The 23,445-nt window shown below is 44.6% G+C and overlaps 1 protein-coding gene across 1 annotated transcript in view; it reads right to left on the bottom strand.

The window, feature by feature from the left end:
- col11a2 (collagen, type XI, alpha 2) overlaps window positions 1–23,445 on the bottom strand; it is a 38,153-nt gene that overhangs the window by 10,793 nt on the left and 3,915 nt on the right. The window contains exons 2-35 of the mRNA XM_062558638.1: window positions 19,246–19,407; window positions 18,365–18,575; window positions 18,009–18,171; window positions 17,492–17,614; window positions 13,412–14,401; window positions 12,052–12,165; window positions 10,610–10,825; window positions 9,708–9,761; window positions 9,233–9,274; window positions 8,885–8,947; window positions 8,721–8,795; window positions 8,289–8,375; window positions 7,950–8,006; window positions 7,702–7,755; window positions 7,458–7,511; window positions 7,268–7,321; window positions 6,906–6,959; window positions 5,814–5,867; window positions 5,632–5,676; window positions 4,946–4,999; window positions 4,579–4,623; window positions 4,436–4,489; window positions 4,257–4,301; window positions 2,612–2,665; window positions 2,464–2,508; window positions 2,224–2,277; window positions 2,041–2,085; window positions 1,868–1,921; window positions 1,650–1,757; window positions 1,212–1,265; window positions 1,074–1,127; window positions 950–994; window positions 316–369; window positions 18–62 (exon numbers count right to left, since the gene is read on the bottom strand). Coding sequence (XP_062414622.1) covers window positions 18–62; window positions 316–369; window positions 950–994; window positions 1,074–1,127; window positions 1,212–1,265; window positions 1,650–1,757; window positions 1,868–1,921; window positions 2,041–2,085; window positions 2,224–2,277; window positions 2,464–2,508; window positions 2,612–2,665; window positions 4,257–4,301; window positions 4,436–4,489; window positions 4,579–4,623; window positions 4,946–4,999; window positions 5,632–5,676; window positions 5,814–5,867; window positions 6,906–6,959; window positions 7,268–7,321; window positions 7,458–7,511; window positions 7,702–7,755; window positions 7,950–8,006; window positions 8,289–8,375; window positions 8,721–8,795; window positions 8,885–8,947; window positions 9,233–9,274; window positions 9,708–9,761; window positions 10,610–10,825; window positions 12,052–12,165; window positions 13,412–14,401; window positions 17,492–17,614; window positions 18,009–18,171; window positions 18,365–18,575; window positions 19,246–19,407 — 3,482 coding nt within the window. The remainder of the gene's footprint in view (window positions 1–17; window positions 63–315; window positions 370–949; window positions 995–1,073; window positions 1,128–1,211; window positions 1,266–1,649; window positions 1,758–1,867; window positions 1,922–2,040; window positions 2,086–2,223; window positions 2,278–2,463; window positions 2,509–2,611; window positions 2,666–4,256; window positions 4,302–4,435; window positions 4,490–4,578; window positions 4,624–4,945; window positions 5,000–5,631; window positions 5,677–5,813; window positions 5,868–6,905; window positions 6,960–7,267; window positions 7,322–7,457; window positions 7,512–7,701; window positions 7,756–7,949; window positions 8,007–8,288; window positions 8,376–8,720; window positions 8,796–8,884; window positions 8,948–9,232; window positions 9,275–9,707; window positions 9,762–10,609; window positions 10,826–12,051; window positions 12,166–13,411; window positions 14,402–17,491; window positions 17,615–18,008; window positions 18,172–18,364; window positions 18,576–19,245; window positions 19,408–23,445) is intronic.

Raw genomic sequence — 23,445 nt, forward strand, 5'->3', positions numbered from 1 at the left:
GTAGATGAAGCGCTCACCCTCTCTCCAAGAGGACCAGGAGGCCCATCGCTTCCAGATGTCCCCTAACAGTCAACAAAACAACACGTCAACAACAAATGAGGTTTAGGGGCACAAACTATTGTCTCTTAGTCCAATTGAGAAACTGGCATTTTGAGTAAAAAATGTAGAGAAATCTGCTGAAGAAAAGCCATTTTATTGTCTTTATTGTACTTAATCAGCTTGGTGTCAAATTTCTGTTGTAGGATCGTTATGAGTTATGAAGTAAATGGGCAGAGTTTCTCAGTTCAATGTGGATGTTTCACTGCGTAGACAAACCTTTGCTCCGGATTTGCCAGTAGAGCCCCTCGGTCCTCTCTGCCCTCGGGGGCCCTGATGGGTACAAACGGTAGATTTAGGAGTGATGCAGAAGTGATTCGATCTGTTTTCTCTTTCACTTTCCCTCAATTCCTAAACGTTAATTTATTTTTCTCCCCAAAGCAATGACTTAAAATTAGTTTGTTTTTCCCAAACAGTTAAACATTTTATTCATTCATTAAAGTTTGCAGGAGTAAGAGAATGTGTCTAATTTGCACAGTAGAGTTCTGTGGAGATGATGTCTTTTCCCTGAGCGAGCATCTCAGGAGCTAATGGGATTTTTCCATTAGATATATATGTTTTTTACATTTAAGACATACAGATACTCACAAATCATTAAAATATCTTAATCTTGTGTTAACCACACAGCCTTATTTTAAAAAAAACGAAACCAGGGAACCAGAAATAGGGACACGCAGACTCATTTCTGTGTTTCTGCATATAGTTCTTCTTCTTTTTAGCATGTGTCTTTTGTGTCTGCAACAGGTGGAATCTCAACTAACTCATCAGTTAATACGTTCATAAACCGATATACCAAGCACAATAGCTTTTACAAACGGATGGAAAGAACTAATCAATAAAGGTCAAATTGTACCGTTGGTCCTCTTTGTCCTCTCGGCCCTGATTTGCCACCAAGACCCTGAAAACCAGCAGAAACGTTGCATTATTGGCTAGGACGTAATCCACCAATCACTGATCCGTCAGAACCGCTCACTCACCCTTGTTCCCTTCTCGCCGTTTGAACCGGGGAACCCTGGGAATCCAAGAGATCCCTAAAAACAACAACAACAACAACATCTTAGCATCATCATAAGGATGAGTAAATGAGTCAGTGAGGACGACTGGGTTCCCCTCACCTTGGGTCCTTGTCTTCCAGGATATCCAGGAAGTCCAGGTACACCAAGTTTACCCTGAAATCATACAATGACCACATTAGTCAGCATCTTTATGTCTCTAATTAGGTTTACAACCTGCTACACAGCAATGACAATTTGCTCTGATTCAGAAATATACAGCAGAATATGAGGAGTAAATGAGAATTAGCTGATATTGTGTCATTTACAGCAACTACAACAAAAAGAAAACACTTTGGTGTAAATGCACAAGTTTCATTCAAATAAACTTGTAGAAAATACTGTAAATTCTATTGGATGAGTTCACATTCGACCACAAGAGAGCAGCACAGCTTCAGCAGCTTGTCAAAGAGGTTTTAAGGTAGGGGGGGGTATCTGAGGGGGATAATCAGCATTTTAAGGGCACCATGCATTAAGCAGGAAATGGCGCTCCGGTTGTACCTTCTCTCCAACCAGACCAAGTGGTCCGATCTCACCGGGGGGTCCAACGCGGCCCTTTGGCCCCTCGGGGCCATCCTCTCCTCTGGGCCCCGACATTCCAAGCTCACCCTGTCAGCAGGAGACAAAGCAAAACTAAGAGGCGAAGAAGGAACGAGTCCATCAGTTCATTCATCGTCCCTTCCATCGATGACCCAAACGAGTACTTCAGTCTGCCTTACCCTCTCTCCCTTGACACCAAAATCTCCCTTAATTCCAGGGAAGCCATCTTCTCCCTAAAAACACACAGTACATATTTAGTGTTATATAAACTTGTTACAGAAAGATGTGACCGTAGCCTTTGACATGAATTTAAGGTAGAGTTTGCTTTGACTGAGTGGAAGTATTAAATTACCTTCTCTCCCTTGTGGCCCTTCAGTCCACGGATTCCTTGACCTCCCTGCGATGAAAGCGTTGCATAATCAATACACCGATACGCTGAGGACATATAAGCTGTGCAGTTTCAGTTTAATTACAAGTGCACAAGAAAAAAAGAAAAAAAAAGTTGTGTATACTGTGCAAAATGTACTGAACTGACCTTGATGCCACGAGGGCCGGGATAACCGATGGCACCCTGGGGACCATTGGGACCCTTGAGAAGATCAAAGAAAGAAGGACGAGTTAACATAATAAATTATATATAATAATAAACTTCAAGTAAGTATGTCGATTTTCAAGACATTTTAATCAAACTCCTTCATGTGGTATGCTTCATTTTGGGAGTCTCATGTGTAGTTGGTGAACCCGATGTGATGGAGTGTGTGTGATTGACACCCACCTGGTTTCCTTTGGTGCCAGAAGGCCCCTCCTTTCCTGGGTGACCCTGAGAAGGCAAGACAGGGAGCTCAGGAAGGACATTCAGGGTCGTTGGATTTAACTTCATTCAGTTAAAAAACAAAGAAAAAGGAAGAAGAAGGCGAACGTACAGGAGGGCCGTCGGCGCCGGGCATTCCTGGCAGACCTGGTTTCCCCGTGGGACCCTGGAGGAGAAGATGTGGTCGTTAATGAGCGCCCAGAGAGCGCCGGCTGGTAACTGCCGTAAAACACCAGAGACGAGTAAAGCTGAGCTGGACAGAGCCGCGAGGCGCCATGTGATGGTTTGTAGGCGGATCCCATCACTCAGAGACCAACGTTTTATTCCAATGTCCTTTCAGAGTAACTCGGCCACTATCAGTAGGTGAGTGTTTGCCAGGCTAACTGTTTCCCATTGTTCCAATTATTTATGCTAAGCTAATCGCCTGCTGGCTGTTGCTTCACATTTTCATTTATTGAATGTGGTAAAATATTCTCATCTAACTATCAAAGCTAATTGGAAATGAAAATAACTTTAAACATGTAAAAGAGATACAGAGATCCATAAATAACAATTATCAAACAACTCCACATCCCTTAATAAATCCTTTGTAACTTGTTTCTTCTGCTCAGAAAGAAATGAATGAAGAGATGGCACAGAGAAAAACAATTAAAAAGTCAGTAACAGACAGTATTTGTGGAAAGTTTTACTTTGACGGAGTGAAGCAGAACAAATCAAGGCTTCAGTAAAGGCCTGAATGCAGTGAAATTATGGATTTTCTACCTCTGTCTAACTCAACCTGTGATTGGACGATCTGCATGTTCAACGCCTTGTTTTAATCAGAGTGGAGGAGAGCGCCACTCAGAAGTAAAAACTAGCTAACTGGCTGCAGGACATTATTCACTCCAAAGAAAACAGAACAATGTTTCCGTTGCAAACAGCATATTATTTTATGAGTATTGATGTTGGTTTTGTCCTAACTTTGGGAAGGTTTGCCTGAGAGAAATGTTATGGATATTGACGTATTATGGTGCAGTGAGCGTGCTGTTTGCCACCTGTTACTTTGTGAGCTTCTAGCTTTGATCGACAGATGTAAATGCACTGGACAAGTTTGATTTATTTTCTAACCCTTTTAGGGCTGGTTGCAGTTGTGTCTGGAGCATTTTCAAACGGGAAAGTGGACGTTGTAGCCAAGAACGGTGTGACGGATTATTATATTGTTGTTTTTTGATGAGGGATAGTCGACGTATGCGGTTGCTTGACCTGTCACAGCGTCCCACCAGGAGATGTTCTGTATGAGGAGCTTGATGTACAGTGCATGGTACAGTACAGTGCATGGTATGAGACTTCTAATCGAAGGTTTTCTGTACAACCGAAGTGAGTATCTTCATGGTAACAGACTCTCCCCCAACTTCCCTCACTTATTATTTATATTATTATTTATTATTTTCTATTGACCTTTTGACAATGTAGTTACAGTGCATTACTTGGACCTCGGTGCAAATGTAATATATTACTATTGTATAAATAAACATCAGTACAAAAATACAAATCTCAGATCTTTCAAGAATCTGTCTCTCCATCTTCCTTTCCTCTTAAACTGCAAGTCTCCCCCAGACTGTGGTACAATCACTGCATTATGTGTCCTTCCACTATCATGACAAATAAAAAGACCTGAGGCTGCACAATGCACTGCATACAATGGAATATTAGATACGCAGAAAACCTCAAGAGTGAAATCTGCTGAATCCGTTACATTAACCGCGTCGTTCTCTTACTTTCTCTCCCGGGGGTCCAAGTGCTCCTTGAGGTCCTGCCATACCCTGCAAAATGAATAAATGGATGGGTAAATACACAATGTCCACATTGCTATTTCCTTTTAGTTTGTGTGTCTTTAGCACACAATTCCTTAGTACTACTTAGGTACATATCACTAGTCTGTTATCCTCCGTCTCACCTGAGTTCCAGGAGTTCCCTGCTGACCCGGAGGTCCCGGCTCTCCTTGGGGACCCTGAGGGACAGAAAGGAGATCACATGGTGATATTGGTTCATAAGTACGACGCTGCAGGAGAACATGGTTGAGAAGATGGTGACACTGACCAAGTTTCCTTTGGGACCGTGGGGCCCGTCATTGCCTCGTACACCCTGAGGAGCAAAGAGGATGATCAGAGCATTTGGTACTTGTAATAATAACGATGATAGGATGTGAGCCTCAAGCTGCTACTTTGGAAAGTTTGAAAACTCCAAGTCAATCAACAAATGGCTGCCTCCATCCTGGGGGTCCTAAGGTGTCATTGTGTTGTTCTGAGGTGAGTGTGGGGCCATTACATATTCCTATTGAGATTACTGGACCCCGTCTTTATATGAGGTCACAGGGCTTCAGGAGGAGCTCAGTGGCCACAGCGGGATCAGACAATACAGCTAAAACAACAGCAGCACAATGCACTGTGAAATAGTTTTTACTCACAGGAGGTCCAGAGATTCCTGGAGGACCTTTAGGTCCGAGCAAACCACGAGGTCCCTAGAATCAAACACACACACACACACACCAAGATCTGTCAGGACTTACAGATTTAAACAGCCTAACCAATGGATTCTAGAATGAATCATAATGCAGGTTTGTATTAATGGGAAGGTTAAATGTCAACATCAGCTACATTAGCAACATTTGCATTAGGACAAAGCAACAGATGAGTATGGAGTAGTGCTGCCTATTATTGGCCAATAATTGTTACCGTTTGTTGATAAATAACACAGATATTTGGACAACCAATATATATATGCCGGTTCCAGTAGCGTCTACTTTACTAAATTCACTTTCATGTCAAAAAAGGGATTTCATTGTATTACTTTAAAACATTTGTAATGTCAATTCTATTCATGATGTGTTGTTTATTGATTCTTTTTGATTCATAGTGTTATCAGTGAAGCTGAAAAAGTCTGGATCCAGACCTCCAATTTTATGCAATCCCACTTGTCACAAAGAGAACACGTGGTCATCCCACTGTACATTACAGTAACCACCACCCTACCTCCGTAACACTAGGGCTTCAGATAGATACACTGGCTCAGTTTTGAGATGCTGTTTATAACAGAGACAATAAAATGAGGAAGAGATTTCAAATCCAATTGTACTGTCATGGAAACACTCACTGGTTCACCTTGGAGACCCCTTGGTCCAACTTCTCCATCGTCTCCCTGGAAACACATACATAGGAAACCACACGCTGAGTACGGAAATATGCTGATTATCAACAGTTATGGAGTGACACAATGACAAGATGTTCTGAGTAGTGCCTGGAACTATTTCAAAATCTTTTCTCATGTTTTTGTACCCTTTCTCCGTCCTCCCCTTGAGCTCCTGGGGGTCCTAATGGTCCAAAGTCACCCTGAGGAGTGAAAGAGTAAAGAATTTAACCCTGGTCACGGATAGTCAAGTATTACAGTTCTTATGCATATTTGTTAACTACTACTACCACAACACAGATACTACAACCATTTCTATGTATTATAGAAAAGAACAATTCAGGAACTCAATTGACCAAAAACAATAACATAACTGTCCTGGATGATCACATCCATTTTTCGAAAACCATTCATTTGATTTCATTGAAAAGCAGGTAAAAATTATGTCCAGGTTGTCAAACTGATTCAGCAGCAAAAACTAATGGGAGCTAAAGCTAAAAGAGTGTAAACCACCACGTACCCTGAAGATTGAGACGATAGAGATGTTCTTCTTCTAAGCTCTCTCTAACGAGTATTACTATTATAAATTGTTTAACTGTGACTAGCTCCAAATCCATCAAAAATGTTAAACGACTATATGACAGTTGGTGGAAAAGAGGCGGATGTTTCAGACCGGGCCGGAGCTAACTGATGATGATACGCAGAAACAATGGGCCGTCTGCTTTGCTGGAAGTGAACTCAATGTGAACAATCACAAATCTATCTGCTAATTCAGAAAAAAATCACATCTGTACTTAAACGATATACATCCATAAGTGAAAGAAGATAACCAAACACATCATCAATATCATGTAGGAGTGGAGGCTGTGTTTAAAATACGAGACTTCATGAGAGCGGTTCAGGAGGGCATCACTTTCATTTTCTCTGTGGTGATTGCTCGGTTTGCTAAAGAAACATTGATTGTGTAATCAATAAAAAAGCCCAGTTAGGCTACTGATATTTCAAAGCCATCGTCTGGGCCATAGATTGAGACTTGCAGACCTCAGTCAGACATGAAGCCAATGAGTCAGACTGCTGGACTAACAGCCTCATCCTCTGTGCCTTTACACCCTCTCTCCTTCTCTCTCTCACTCACACTCGGAGGAGGCATGGAGGGGGCCCTCCCCCTTAAATCATCTACTGCCTACTTATAATCAAAAGTTTATGAGGCCTTTTAATTGTGATTGCTATTTCAGACTCACCCTGTGTCCTTTGTCACCGGGCAAACCAGGAAGTCCATCAAACCCACGGTCACCCTGCGGGGGACAAACACACATGAAGGTATCATCACTGCGATGAAGGAATGCAGCCCATGTGGAGCTGAGTGAGCTTTGTACAGTTTGGGACCAGAGAAAGCCTGAGCTGCTGATTTCTAATTTCACAATGTAAGTAGAGGTTTAACGTTGTGGACCGAGTCACAGTTATTGTCTGTACATTTGCACTTAAATGACAAGTATTTCCTTTATTCAAACGCAGGCATCTGTTGAAGTCCAAAAAAGAGCGAACACAGAAGCCAACAGGGTTCATGTTGAATGGAGGAATGGCCCCAGAGAGAGGTTACCACCTTAGTCCCAGACTCTCCTGGCATTCCCCTGGCACCATCAGCACCAGCCCGGCCCTGTGGGGAGACCAGCAGAGGACCAGGGGGTTTAACAAGGCTCTCTATAAGTGGGACACAGGCTCCCCACTTGCCAAATAACCATGTTTAGTTTTCATTCTTGGCCAAAACAACACAAGACACTTTTCCAACTCACTCTTCTTCCTGATTTGCCTGGAGGACCCATCATGCCCTGCGGTCCCCTGGAACCCTGGGAAAGAAGCAAGGAATCATGTGTGTGATACATCTTTGCCTTAGATGTGAGCTGAGTATTCTCCCACTAAACATTCAATAATTCCATACATGATGACTGTGGAGGGAAGGGCGAATTACATAATTTGAAAATGAATTAAATTATTTGAATCTGGTGTAAGGTCAAAGGTCAATTCTGTGTTTTTTACCTGAGGACCGGGGTCACCACTCTCTCCCTTCAGACCATTACCACCTGGATTTCCCTGAAAAATACCAAATGATCATACTTTATATTTGCCCTTAAACAATTAGACAAAAGAATAATTGAAGCAGCTTAGTTTAACGTATTGTGACGTAAACATGATGGAACAGGTAAAACATTGTTTTGTATTGTCTATCGAGTCACCTCGAACAACAAACTCTTGATATGAACAGGGGAGGTTTCAAATGAACCTACCAGGGGTCCGGGGCGCCCAGTGAATCCCATCGGCCCAGGAGGTCCTTTCAGAGCCATCTGCAGACAAAGGTATCTTACAATCAATGATCACTGAGGGACATGGCTGCTTGTAATCATTATGTCAAACAGAAAAATCTATAAATCTCTCTAGATGAAAACATCCGCTACATGTCGAAAATCTGAAAGTAGAAAGTTGTTATGAAGTAACAAATTACTGGTGACTAGGTCTTCTCTATATCATGTCATTTCTTTCTTTTCATAAATAGCAAAGTCACATGTTCTCATCGTTGAGGCAAAGGAGCCACATGGTGGGAATGTGAAGTAAAAGTGACGACTGACCCTCGCCTGAGACAAGATGGCTGCTGCCTGAGCTTCCTGTGCAGAAACAGAAGGCCCCTTATCTCCTCCACTCTGACCGAAACGGAACTGCAAAAAGAAGAAAGAAAACAACGCGTGAGGGGATGCTTTGCCTGATGAATGGTGGGACGCCACTGTGGGAGAAAGGAAAGAATCCATCAACAAGAATTGTCCCAATTCTGCGCTACGTGGCGCATGGAGTAGAGAAGGTGCGCCGGGAACTGAAGGTTGGTGTTTGAACCCTGGCTGCTTCATGTCCCATGTCGAGCCGAGCAAGACACCTAACCCCTAACTGCTCCACATGCGCATCTCATTTCTGCAGATTCTTTGTGTTGAACATACCAAACTACAGAGAATATTGAATTTGAACTTAACATCAATCCACTCCTAATAAAGGATGAGAAGGTGACTCACGGGCAGCATGACCGAGGTCCCAGGAGGTCCAGGGATTCCATCCGCTCCAGGCAGACCGGCCCTACCAGGAACACCCTGCGGGATGGACAGGAAGAAGTGAAGTCTCTTACATCTCTTCTATCTCTTACTGTCTGTGCACAGATTGACATGAAGTGAGACCTCACCCTCTCGCCAGGGTCACCGGCAGAGCCAGGGGGTCCGGAGGAGCCAGAGGGGCCAGTGGGACCCTAAAATAAATTGTGAAGGATACTTAAGTATTCTGATTACGGACTGTATTACGGCGTTGCATTGGTACATCCTAAAAGTAGCAGCTAAAGAATAATGTTAATCTTCACAACCCTGCAAGAGTACTGGCTATGGGCTATCAGTACAGGAAACCAGCTAATTACACAACTACCTACAATCCTTCATCGCTAAGAGAGTAAAGAAAAAATACAGGAGTATTGATTTACTGTTTAATGTTTAGATTTCTGTAAAATGTATTTTAGGTTAAAATAGGGACATTTACTTACAGCAGGTCCCTCAGGGCCTGGAGGTCCATCGATCAGCATACCCTGCAGGAGTCCCAATGAAGTTACAAACCTTAGCAGGAGGACAAAATACCTTTCTCTTTGCTCACACTCAATTTCGTAAGATATTTCTATCGGTTCATAATGGACCTTTACTGGTACAATGTTCTGGGCTGAAAAAGAACAATTTGCATCCTACTGGAGGAATCCGTCCCTTTCCAACTGCTGCACTGTCGTCTGTCCTTTGTGAGTCACTGAAATGTAAACTGGCTCATTGAGAACCAGTGAAACCACTTTGGAACAGTGCAGGCAATCAGCCAGCAATAAGACTTGAGACTTTTAAACAAGACAGCCATAGTTTCTCTCCCAAAGCAGTTATCATTTACAGCATGACGAGGCATATCTATCTGAAGTGTGAAACTGTAACGTCAAAAAAATAAATCAAGCCTCTTCTGCTTAAAGACAACTGGGAACTCACAGGCTCCAAAACAGCAGGGTCTCCTTTCTCTCCTTTCTGACCTCTGACCGCGGCCTGAGGAAAACACACATGTAGCCAACAACACAGCATAGTCAGTACAGAGAACCCAACAGGACAAACACACACATAGGAGGCAGGTATGATGACACCCGCATTGGTTTGCTACAGTATATCAAAGGCTCTAGGAAATCAGATGAAATAAAAACCTGATTTGCTTGTGACAAAGTCATTAGCTGTCGTCCAAATACCGATGAGTCAGTGGTTCTGCGTTCTGTTACTTCTACTTACAGAGAATCATCGGGGCTGACCAGCGATACGCAGCAATAAAGGGCATTCAAGAAAGAGGATGCAGGCATCCAAATGCCGCTTTATGCTGCATATGTGATGGTTTAAGCTCATTTGGCTCCCTGATAGCTTCTACCGTGGTGACAGCTCTTCCTCCTGGGTTCCTGAGTTACTCACTACACAACAAATAAAATAAACCCATCTCAACCACCGGTGTGTGGACTACGTCCTGGTCCTTATAGTGGAAATGCATTCAATCACAGGTGTCTCTGTGATGGATTGAGCATGCCTGCCATGTAATGGATTCTATGGATCTTATTTGCATCGAGGCCATTTTGAATTTACTTACATCACACTTTGGGTGGAAAACTGAAACAGACAGTAAATCCCAATACAATAAAATAAATAGAAGGTAGAATGAAGGTCCATTCCAACCCATCTGGGTTCCAATTCGCCCCCCCCAAGTAAGAGGTTTCCAACACACAAATAATTGGTGTCGTAATGGCAAACTCAAACAAGTCATTGGAGAGGACTTGGAATACACTTCAATCAAGGATTCAGAGGTGGTTGAAACCGGTTTTGTTTATGTTTTTTGCGTCTGATGCAAAAAGACTTACGCCTCCCTCGTCTGTCACAGCGGACAGGGCGGGGCCCATGTTGGCATCGCCCCCTCGGCTCTCTGGTATTGGCTCATTGTAGTCCCTGTAGGAATAGTCGTATTCCTTAAGGCCCACGTCCCCAGTCACATACTCCTCAGTGAAGGCCTCCTCGCCCGCACCGCCTGCCTTGGTGGCATCTACCTCCTCGCCCACCAACACTGTCTCCACCTGGGGCTGCTTGGGTTTATCAGAGCCGCCACGGGACACAGCCATGGGCACGACAGGGGGGATGGAGGGAGGGAGGAAAGGGATGCGACAGGAAGAAGGAAGGAAGAGGGAGAGGTGTGTATGATGAGAAAATGTTAGTGAAGAAAAGAGAAATACAGGGATGGGGAGTGGAAGAGAGGGGCATATATAGAAAGAGGTGAGTCTTACCTTGTCAAAATAAACAGTAACATAAGGACAGAAAACAAAAAGACATTTGGTGTCCTTAATGCAGCTGCTTCAGTCTCATTTATGGATTAGCAAGTTATCCTGTAATTCTCCTGTTAATTATCTTAACAACATGTATTTCCACCAAAGCATATCTCCATTGGGTCTTTGTGGAAACACACTGCTGCTATGTGCTACTATAGCTGCTATGTGCTACACTATGCAGAGGCCACACTAGGTTATTTTCTATTTCACTTACCGTAGTAAAGTGAATCCATGGGGAAAATGCTGTACTGTTCTCATGGAAAAACAACAGAATAATCTAAACAATTGATGATAGCAATAGTACAATAACGTGTACATCTGTCCCAAAGACATACCAAATCATATCAAAGTCAGCTAATACAGATAAAATGTTAATGATGACAATATGCATTTTTGCCAAAAAATGTGAACTGTGAGAAACAGATCAGAAATGTGAGAAACTCATTCTCAAATTGTACGATTACTGTATTCTTTAGTTCAGTTAGATTTTTATCTCAAACCAGAATGCATTATATTCATCCCCATCTGAACGGCATATCAAGTATTCCTACGCGGATCCCTTTTCTTTCTCATGTCAAGATCACGACTGGATCAATGAAGGATCTTCAGGTGAGAACAGAGAGAAACGGAGCCACGTAAAAATGTTTGACGATACAAGCAGATGAATGTGGTGCATTCTCTTTGAAAAAGCTCTTCTGGTCTTGTCATGTGGCATCGATGCCAACAAGCCATTGATGTGAGGTTAGAAAAGTTTAGAGCGACTCAGCTATAACTACTAGTTAATAAAGACTGGGCTCACCACCACACAGGTGTTAGACTGTCCTCTTCCCCTGGTGACGATTTATTCTCGTTTCTGTCAGTGTGCTATTTGGCAAATTCTGTCCTTTATGTTTTAAAGTGTAGATTGGGTGAAACTTTCCAAAGGTCTGTATAATGTTTCTCTATGTGTTCTATAAGCTGTGTCTCTGAGTTCTCTTTGTTACCTGTACGGGGATCTCTTCTTGTCCAATCACCTCACCCTCTGGCACCGTCTCCTCATAGAAATAATCAGTCTCTGTAGGGGTGTGGCCAGCCTCGGAATATTCAGTATCTACATCCTGATTGGTCAAGTTGACGGGAATTGGGGTAGCAGGGAAGAAGTAAGCAGATTTGAATTGAAGAGCGTGGTTAGGTCAAAGTCTGCTTGTAAGTGATGATGAGTTAAAAGTAGAAAAATGGATCCCTTCATAAAATTGCGGTTGCCAGAGGCCAAGAATAATCTTACTGGCAACTTGCATCTTTAAAGTTGAAAAGATCCATTTTACAAAAGAAATTTCAGGTAGTTTCAGTATCTCAATAACTATAAATTTTGCTGTACGCAAGATTTAGGGAGTCATCGAGACTTCTGCTGAGATTTCTTTTCTTGTTTTCCTGAACATTCTTTGCTTTTTCAACTCAAAATTCATGAAAGGGGGAAGTCTGCTCTTACTGGAAGTAGGACTGAGAGCCTCTATCCATCCCTTCAGATCGTAACGCGATGCTCTGGGATGTGTAGTTTCACCCAAGACCAGAAAGCACAGCGACAACCCCAATAAACAGCCTCACAGAACCTACTTGAGTTAATTGAGTCAATTGACCATGAACCTCTCCATGACCTTCTACCTCGAATCCCGTCAGCTTCGTAGTATGAATGAAGTGTAACTTCCAATGGTCGCACACATTTCATGTTTGCTTCAAAGTTTCTGTGAGGCTGCATTATTCATATTTGATACAAAATGGCCAAAGGCAGCGAGACAGGTGACAGAGAGAAAGTACAGGTCCAAAGAGAGAGAGGGACAGAGTGACGGAATAGTTTGGTTGTGTTCTTTGTGTTTTCAATGGGGTAGTATTTTTGTTGTCTAAGGTTTAGTTTTTGTGCCACAGAAATCCATGCTCATTCATCACAGTGGCACGTTAAGGACTTTCCCCGAAAAGAAAGAGGCGGAGTGGAGTGTTTTCAGGTTCTGAGATCCAGTTCCAGCTTGAAGGTAGGAATATGAAGTATAGATCAACGAAGCTGTACAACTAGCCATGCTTCCATGTGCACCGCTGTATCATATCATATGGAGAAGCTGGGGTTATCATAAAGATCATATGATACAAGGGAGAAGACATCCAGCTGGGTATCAACCAGCTTCCATCTGAAGACCAGATTGTCCACCATCGAGGAGTTACCTCAAAATCTGCACTCTCTGCAACCTATTGCGACCCATAATAATGGCAAGAATTCAAAGGATGGCCATGTTTTTGCTGCAGCCCCTGGATGGTGGAACGCACTGGCCTGATCAGATGGGACTGGGCCATGTACGGGCCTTCTGTTTGTACCTGTTGGTAACTGTTGGTAGCTTTCCTCTCTGTGGCAGCGGATCCACTCACCACGGACGTTCCAAAGGGCGGGAATGGTTTGTGCAGGGATTTGACATTAAAGTCCACGGGTGACTTGGACTTGGTGGGTCTGGGTGGAGTGGGCCGGACAGGGGCGGGTTTTGGAGCTTCCTTCTTCGGGATGGGAACCTTTTCAACCACATTTTTCACAACTTTGCCCACTGTTGATTTGACCGGATAGACTTTAGTGACCACAGTTTTAACTTTGGTGGCCACAGGATTTGCTGTTTTTGGTGGTTCAGCTTTTGATGCTTTTGTGGGTTTAGGTCCCTTTGATGCGTCTACTTTGGCAGCTACTTTAGCTGCACTGACCACAGTCTTTTCTACTTTGACAACGCTCTCAGCCTTTGCTGTTGTAGTGGTTTCAATTTTTGCCTTATTTGCGGCTTTCTTGTCTACTTTGCCATTAGCTTTGCCGTTAACTTTGACTTTAACCTCTTTGGCCTCAATGGTAGTTTTGCCATTCCCATTAGCCTTTTTCTCTGCTGAAGCTTTGCCGTTTGCGCCAGTCTTAGACACAACAGTGACTTTTCCGTTAGCGTTGACTTTCTTCTCAGCTGAAACCTTTCCATTTCCATTCACCTTGGCCTGAGCTGTGGGCCTAGCCTCAGCTGTAGCTTTGCCGTTGCCATTGGTTTTTGTAACTGCTGCTTTTCCATTGCCATTTGCCTTCTTCTCTGCAGCTGGTTTACCATTACCGTTCTTAGCTGGGGGGGCTACGGGCTTAGATTTAGCTGCTGCTGTTGGTTTGATCTTAGACAAGAGGATCTCTACGGCAGTTGGCTTTGCTCTAGCTGACTTCGCTGGGGAGGACTTGGGAGCTTTGGTGGGAAAAGGAGTCTTAACTACAGGGCTTTTTGGTCCAGTCTTTGCCGGCTTAGCTGGGGTGGGTTTTGGTTTGACAGGGGGGGATTTGGTGGAGGCCTTCTTCTAATATCCACAATAAATGTGTGGTCGAGATGGTGTTTAGTATGTAAAAGTGCATATTGGCAAAGAGAGAGAGGAGGAAGACAAAAGGTTGGGAGTGGGGTGAAAAGCACAAACAAGGGATGGACAGAAGGAGAGAGAAAGACAAGAGTGGATGTTTTGAGAAACAATGACATAGAGATGGCCAAGGCTTGGTTTACTGAGACTGTACAGGCATTACTGGATACAGCAGAGGAGTAATACAAGTTTTAAAATGGTAAGCAAAAAATACAAATGACACCAGTACTAGACAAATGAATTAAAAGGAGGTTTGCTGATCTCTCCAGTAATGCCATTCCCAATATTAATTGACAAAGCAGTATTTCTGCGCTAAAATGATCTCGACCCAGGCACTGAGGGTGTGATGGTCAGGTGAAGCTGATGCTGAACACACACACACGCACACACACACACTCACAGGCCGATTACAACGCACTGAGCAGTCCAACTAGAGAGAACGTTGCTGCTGTTAGTCAAACAAGGGGAGGAGCATCGATGCCAGGCGAGCATGCAAGTACACTTTAGACACATAGAAACACAAAATGAAAACAACAGTACACAATTAAATCTCTCTTCTCATGCTGCTATAATAAAATGACATGCAAATTACCATTGTGAATAAACAAACCCAAATGTCATCCAGGTAAAACAGTGGGAATGAAAAACAGGCGAGCACTACATACGTCATGTATGGCACACAAAGGCGTAGAAGATGTAGAACCATGGATGCATATAACAAGACAAAGACATGTGCATTGATATCCCCCATGTTAACTGGGGCGTTGGTATGGAAACTAATGACCCCGAAGTACAAGCATGCACAACAATAAAGAAACCATGCAAGGAACAACACAACAGACCCATGCCCTGGTCAAATAATATTGCAGCTTATTGCATATATGAAAGAAATGGGTGGAGTCTATCATAAATGACAATGGCCGTGTTTCCTTTCAATCACTAAGCTAATTCTAAACACATTTCTGAATCCTGTAAATTTTGTAACCAAGTGGTTTAGAGTAAGCTTGGTAAAACAGAGTGTAATTTGGTCAGAAGTTGGAGCTTGAGGGTTGCTTTATGCATAGCTGCAGTCTGCCCTTTTTAAAAAGGGAAAACACGGTTATTTTGAAGTAAACAAAACTAATCTTCTGATACTATTTGACCAGGATCAACATTCATTACGTCAGTCATTACGTTAAACATTATTATTGTATTTGTAAGTTCTTAGTTTGTCATCAGTTATTCCATTGGTTTGAAATATTAAATAAGACACAAGAGTTTCTCCACAGATTCAAACAAAAAGGCAGACCACATGACTGACAAATCACCGTGTTTCCTGCTTTCCCCTCTGTGTCAGAGATGGATTGCTGTGTGATGAAATTAAAAAGGTGTGCATGTGTGTGCATCAACACAGCTGCACTTACACACACCCCAGTGCCCCCATTTGGCCACATCTGAACACACGTACACACATTACAACATGCTGAATGACACAAGGACAAAAAATATCATGAGGAGCGAATGTAATCCGATGTGACGGAGATGGTGGAATCGAGGTGTGAGAGATATGGTTTTAAAAAAAGGAGGTATGGAACGATGAGGGATGAGAGGTGTGTGGAATGCTGGATTTTATTATGCTCATTTAATTTAATTGACCTATAAACCTATATTATGAGTCAAGCCTTATCCCTCTCATTCTCCTCCCTTCCTCAAAACCCCAATGGTGTCCTCCCTCTCCCGTGCTCCCTCTTCACCTGTTGACTGGGTGGAGGAGAGGTGGACTGTTGCTTCCTCATAATGAGAAGGGTATTCATGGTCATCCTGCTCCTCATCAAAGTACTGAGAGACACGGGGATGGACTGAAAGACGGCTCAGCAAAGAGAGGAACGCATGAAGAGGGGGAGAGTGGATCTCCAAGTGGAGGCGAGTAAGATTACGGTTAAATGAAGGTAAAGAGGAAAGGGGGGAGGGGGTCTCGGGGCTCCGTACTGTGACTGATACGACTACGTACCGACTGATCCGCCATGCAGGCTTGTTAATCAAAGGTCATGTACTTTGGATGGATGAGAAGTCAGCTCCCAAATATCAGTATATATGTGAGAGATGAAAGGAGGCGAAGCTGATGATGTATGTCATGTGCCCGACCAGTCTCAGTAAGCCAGCTTCATGCCAAATGCTTGCATGTCTCATTTTATCGGAATTGTTCTTAATTAGCTTTTTTATGTACTGAAGAATTTCTCTTTCTTTCATACATGGGTGGGGGGGGGGCAGGGACAGGTCAGCTTGTATCATCCGCTTTCCCCTACCTTTCTGTGTTCCATCGCAGTGGAGCAGGAAACAAAGGGACAACTAGATACTGCTGAAACCCAAGAGGGTGAAAGGACGGACATGGGGCCGCTTTGAGAGGTGTTCTTATGTAAAGCTATGAAAGGTCTCTGCTTCTCCGTGATCTACCTCAGGGACACACAGACCGAGCAGGTGAGGAGGAAAGTGGATGGATACAAACTGGGGCTGATGAAGGGGATGCGGGAGGAAGACAGAAAGGGCGAGCAGCACTTTGATGACGTCATCAGGTCGACCCAAACGGAGCCTGAGGACTTCTCTTTGTTTTCTGAAGGACTGGTGCATTGGTTGTAACCTTTGTTTTTTTTCTTTACTATCTGACCCAGCTTTCCTCACACAACTTTTTGCTTAAATGGTGACCAGGTCCCAGGGTGAGAGAGTATCTTTCATGTAGGAATATTCCTAACTGGATCATCTGATCCGGAAGTATCTATAAAGGCAGTCGTTCTCAGTCCTGATAGAAGCTGGATGAGCTCCCCCAAATCTCTCCATGTCAGATCTTCCAAAAGCCTTCAATGCAAGATACACGTGACTATCATTTAGAAAAGGAAAAGTCCACAGATTCAATTTGGGTCTCCTTTATTGGAGCTATAGATGAGCCTGACAGTGTTCAGAGAACAATGGGATCTGTGTAAAGCTATGTCGCAGGTTTGGTTTGATTAAAGCTTCATATGTGGAGGAATGTGGTTGTGATGCTTTGTGGGGGGTACTCACGTATGTGTGGGGGTCCTGGGCCTGCATCCTGGGCAGTGCGGAGTCACAGTCGGGGCTGTAGTGTTCACAGAAGTCATAGGCAGCCTGCGCGTTGGAGGCGATCAGCAGTTGCTGGATGTCTCCCTATGGAAGGAAACAGGCATATGACCCCCTTATCTTACTGGTACTGTTGGACAAAATGGGACGCATGCTCACATCGTTCCAGCCAATTCCAGACACTAATGTCATGACACCCGTCCATCAAATCAATCTGCAATTTGGTTTGAGTTATATAGGTCAGTGGTGCCCAACTACCAGGGCGTGTACCGGTACCGGTCTGTGTAAAATGTGGTACTGGGGCCGCACCACAGAAAGAACATTTAACTGGACAGAGAGCGTGCCACCAGACTCCCTTTAGAAAACCTCTCGTTTTACTGCAGCAGAGTCTGACGCTCCGCCCCCCTCAGTCCTGGTTCTGGTTCTCCTACCTCCTGGGTCACCAGCAGCGCGGTGCCAGTGCGCTTGGACAGGTCCTCACCTGGAAAACCTCCTCGTCCAGCAGACGGGCCCCGAACACGGTGATGCCGTTGGTGTCGACCTCTGCGTGGTTGCCGCGGGGCAGCGCTTGGCTCATCTTCTTCTTGCAGTCCACCAGCAGAGTCACATTTTTCTTTGAGACAGAGAACGCGATGCGATGCCACCTGGGGGGGGGAGACAAGGAAGAGGGACGGAAGGCGAATAAATGTGTACCGCGACTACAGGCCTGGTTTACAGGACGTGAAAGCTTTTTGATTCTTCCCAGTTACATTCCAACACTCACACCCCCCCACACACACACGACCCCAAACGAGTCGTCTCAAACCAGTCACAAGCTGGTTGTTGCTGGTTACTGACTTGCCATCAGCCAGGTTGACGCCTCTGAACAGTGGGTAGTCCTCGGGGGCCGGCTTCCCGTTCTGGTCCTCATACAGGAAAACAGGGGAGCGCCCCATCTCAACGCCCAGCTGCTGGATGCCCTGCTCACTGTAGATGGAGAGGAGGAAGGCCTGGAGGCCAGCCTGGGCCTTAACCAGAGCCATGATGGAGAAGTTCTCCGGGAATCGACCTGCGGAGGAGGGACGGGAGGAAGGGGGCGGAGAAGAGCATGATAGCAGAAAAGGGTGAGATCACGTGATCAATATGGGTCGTTACAAGAATGGCGTCTGGGTGTTTCAGGACAGGAAACAAAGGCGAGGAGAAGGAGGCAGTAACTGAGAGCCAAAGAAGAAGAAGGGAAGCAGGAGAGGGGGGTGAAAAGGGAGGAATGGGACAAACAAAAAGGCTGGCAGAGAGGAGGAGGACACACGGTGGGACCAGCTGGAGAAGGCAGCTAAACCTCAAGATAGAAGTACAAAATGAGCTTTGACTCAACCACACTGTAAGTGCCACTCTCTCTCTCTGTCAGTTAATGTGTTATGGCTCCGTGCCACAGCTACACTGCAACATATCATTATACTTTATATGCAGAGAGCTCTGTTTAAAATACATCCCCACATGTAATTATGAAACTAGGTTCATATCTTAAATATAAACCCTCCTCAAGCAGCAGTGGCATTGATGAATGTGGAACTACGTAGATGCACTAAACATGATCTTATATGTGTTAAGCAACTCTAAACGTAGCTTTTGAAAAAAATAAAATTCACACAAACTTTTATATTTACCGGAGAAAAAAAGCCTTAACATATAAGAGAGAAAATGAATGCCCTGTCTTTAGATTAAAATAGTTCTGATACCTGAGAAGAGCTGCTTGGTGGGGGCGGAGATCTGGGCCTTCTTGGTGATGCGGTAGGCGTGGTCGGGGCTGCCGGAGCGGCGGGAGGTGCAGAAGCCGGGGACCTTCTTCACGCCCTCGGGGAGGGAGGGGACCTGCAGAGCCCGCAACACGTCCACCGGGTCTGAGGAACACAAGACAACCGTCGTTAGCTATTAATCTGCACAAGCTCCGCTTCACATTGCTCGGCAGCCAATCAGAACAGGCCGAGGGGGGGTGAATACAGGTGTATTCACTCGGACATTTGAATGTTGACGCATGTCAACGTGTAGTAGAAAACAGAAATGTACCTAACAAGGTGTTATCTCAACTATTAGGAAGGGTCATCGTTCTCCAGGCTGAATAGACATCACTGTGAAGTTCTACCTTTGGTTTTCAAAGCTGACTTCTGTACAATGTTTCTGTATCAAAACTAGAGGACATTTTGGCCCAGATGATGAAGACATGAGCTCAGTTCTTGCATTAATGCTCACAGGGACAGGTACAGGAGATGTGCACAATGGCACCTGCTGTACATTCTGGCATGAGGTCAGAAAGGGACACCGGTGTCCAGGCTGCGTGTGGGAGTCTGGTGGAGCTCACATGGACCCGCACACCAGTGGCAGTGATAGTTTACATGAGACACACACATGCCTACACTTTCACACTCTGAGGTCGACCAGCACCTTGTCGGCTTCCTCACATTGCTCAAAGGCACTTCGTCAGTCTGCGTGTTTCAGTTTGAAAAGCACCGTTCGTGCTCTTAGGGAAACATGGAATGAACTGACAATCTTCTACGTGCAGTGGGAGAGTGAGTACTCTGCTCAGGTTGACTTTATTACACTAAGTTGGAAGTCATGTCATCTGCTGTATCACAAAACACTGTGGTTTAAACAGCTGCCCTAAAAACCACAGTGACCCTCCTGTGGCTCTCGTGTTTAGGGGACACCCAGTGTCACAGGTCTAACAGTTAGTCCACGTGGCCCACAGGTGCTGAGGTTTATTCTGACAGAGCAAATGGCCCGTTAACATTGCTTCAGAGGGTCTACACCACAGAGCCGATAAACCAAAATCCAAAAGAAAAAATTCATGAATTTTTGTCCAGTGTAATGACTAATGAATAAAGTTACAATATTCAAAGGGAACAGGAGGATTCATAAATGGTGTGTGTGCCATGTCCAAACTCTTCCCTTCTACTTTTCCAGAATTCTGCAGGTCTGCAAAGGAATGCTGTGAATGAGAAGATTGAGGGAGGGGTTCAGGCAAAGGTGGAGTAGGGGTTGGTGGGGGGCTCGGGCAGTGACAGGAGCCAGCGTGGTTCTGTGATGGCAGGATACTGGATCCGATTGCAGGCCGAGCTCCCCCAGTACGCCCAGTACAATGTGGCGCTCTGTTCCCCCGCTGGCGGCCCAGCTCACGCCTGCAGCCGGGGCCCTTCCTGCCTGGAGGACCGCAATCACACCCACAAAAATAACACGCAGGGGCCGCAGAGGTACACACTGCCCAGGCAGGAAGGAAAGAAAACACACACACACAGCTCACCAGACGAAGGGTGGCAAATAGGAAACCCTCCTCTTACTCCTCTCACCATGAGCACTAGCAGATGGATGCAGCCTTTTGATGTGAAGGCCGGCCAATCACACTGCAGCCATTAAGACATTACATTAAAACAGTGCTTTAATTACTAAAACTCATCTACCTGACGTTACTAATGAGTCGGAATTAAATATAAATTGGTTCTGGTTGATGTTCCCCTTCTGAAACTTTTTCAGTTTGAACAGCGCAAACAGCTCAACTCAACCAAAGAAGAAGTGCAGGCATATCTGCGTTTTTTTATCGTATCAGTATTCTGTGGTGCTTAGAAGCAGTAAAGCTAAAAAATCTTTCAATATATTGTTTATGCTGTACCTTATCTCTCCAAAATAGCAACATATCGCACATTTAGAAAAGCAGGATTAACGTGATGCTCAGTTGGGAAGGCACAATGTACAACCACTACTAAAAGTGCAATGATTTTCATCAGTTTGAATCTGTGTAGTTCTCCTGGGCCGCCACCAGGTGGAGCTGAAAGGATTGGATTGACTGAGCAGAGAGCCTGAAGTGAACCACGCAGTGTTAAACACACCTGATCACACACTTACAATCACACGCGCAGAGAGACACACTGTTGATGTGTACACAGTCTATGCAAACACACACACACACACACACACACACACACACACACACACAGTGAGAGATAAACAACGCTTACTGAACTATTTGAGACGCTGTCCCTGAACAGGGTGAGCGACTTGACAAACATAAATGGTGTGAGTTCTTCACTTTGGGACTAACAAAGGGTTATCTGATCTTAGTTTATGATAAAGTAAATGAGGAAAAACAACCCATGGTATTAAATCATATGTATATGTTATTAATGGGAGGCATAAAGACAGTCCTTTAACACAGTGATAACGTTCCAGGCTGTAAGCTGAGTGTGTTGTGTGCACAGAGACGTGTGTGAGGTGACAACTGAAAACAGTTAGTCTCAGGTACTCGGTGTACAGATGTCTGTGTGTGCATATGCACACATGTCTGTTGGTGTGCGCCCTTTCCTCTTTTGGTACAGCTGTGCCAAATACCAGACAGACACTCCAGCTGACACGCTGACCTCTCACCTCTCCCCTCATACAACGGCCACATTGTTAGACAGAGGCATGTGCAATATTGACCACAGGTTAACTCCTGGGGAGTCATTTGATTAAAAAAAAACACTGCAATCCAATTCTGAATGGCCTTATCTACGAGTCCTCGTAGAGATCATTTGTGTGTTAATTGACCATTTTTTGTATGTGTCATTCATGCATCTTTCCTGTAATATCCTCAATAAGTTAATCTGCTATTTTTAAACAGGTACACGTTTGTACGTACTCTCTAAGTAACAACTTTGTGTTACTGAAATCATATATACTTACAATCCAAACGGTATGAACATTCAGACTCCTTCATTGGGGTAAAATACTGCAGGTATAAATTCTCCCACGGTTCTACATAAAGGTACCGACCCAGTGACTAGATTGACACACACACACACATTCCCACACCATTTTTCTTTCTAAATATTTGGGTCTCCTCCGCATGAAACCCCAAAAGGGCGTAAAGTAAACGGCAGCCGTGCAGCGTGACCACGGCTCGGCGTACGAGCTGCTGCAGGTACTCATTTTAGACATGCTGCTCTGTAGTTACCATTTATTTATAAAGCCTTGTGTACACAGACAGAAAATCCATTATAAGTACCTATGCTGTAAGAAAGGCATGATTAGACCTCTGCATTATTTATATAGTAGAAAATCAGGGTTGTGGTGTTAATTATCATGTAGAAAGCACGTCATGTGGCCAGTGTGCATTAGGGGCCCTGATGGGGGGGGGGGGAGCAGTAGTGGACTCTCCTGGAGGAGTAGAGTTAAAGGAAATGATATTATAAGATCAAAACAATTGTGAACGTTGTGTCTACTTGTGTAAACCACATACCTGACAAGGGAGTTGATCATGAGACCTAGAGAATGAGTCCAGAAACCCCAAAGTGAGTCGCTTTCCCTCGTTTAGAAGCCAATGGGTTTCTTTAATGGGTTTTGGGTTAAATGTTCTAAATAAGGTCTATTGTTAACTTTTATTCCACAATTTAAGTCAGTTAACAGCCCTCTAGTGAAACATGTTGTTGAGATATTTTTGTAGATAAACACCGAAGGGAAACTACCAGGTCAAGCAGGTCCGGTTGTTTTAGTCATTATTTAGTAAACTTCTAAGTCAATCTTGATTCCCTCTAATAATCCTTATCATGAAGGAAAAATATTGTTAGGACATTAATTTATTTTCTCTCCCTGCAGATAAGATCACGAGATCCTGTGTCAGTCTGTGTCGGTCTGCGCCGGCCTGTGCCGGTCTGTGTCGGTCTGCGCCGGTCTGTGTCGGTCTGCGCCGGCCTGTGCCGGTCTGTGTCGGCCTGTGCCGGTCTGTGTCGGTCTGTGCCGGTCTGTGTCGGTCTGCGCCGGCATGTGCCGGTCTGTGTCGGTCTGTGCCGGTTTGTGCCGGTCCGTGCCGGCCTGTGCCGGTCTGTGTCGGTCTGCGCCGGCCTGTGCCGGTCGGTCTGCGCCGGCCTGTGCCGGTCTGTGCTGCCAACGTGTCGTGCTGGAGTCTCGTG

Source organism: Pungitius pungitius, chromosome 17 (assembly GCF_949316345.1).
Source record: "Pungitius pungitius chromosome 17, fPunPun2.1, whole genome shotgun sequence".
In the NCBI taxonomy this organism is placed as follows: Eukaryota; Metazoa; Chordata; class Actinopteri; order Perciformes; family Gasterosteidae; genus Pungitius; species Pungitius pungitius.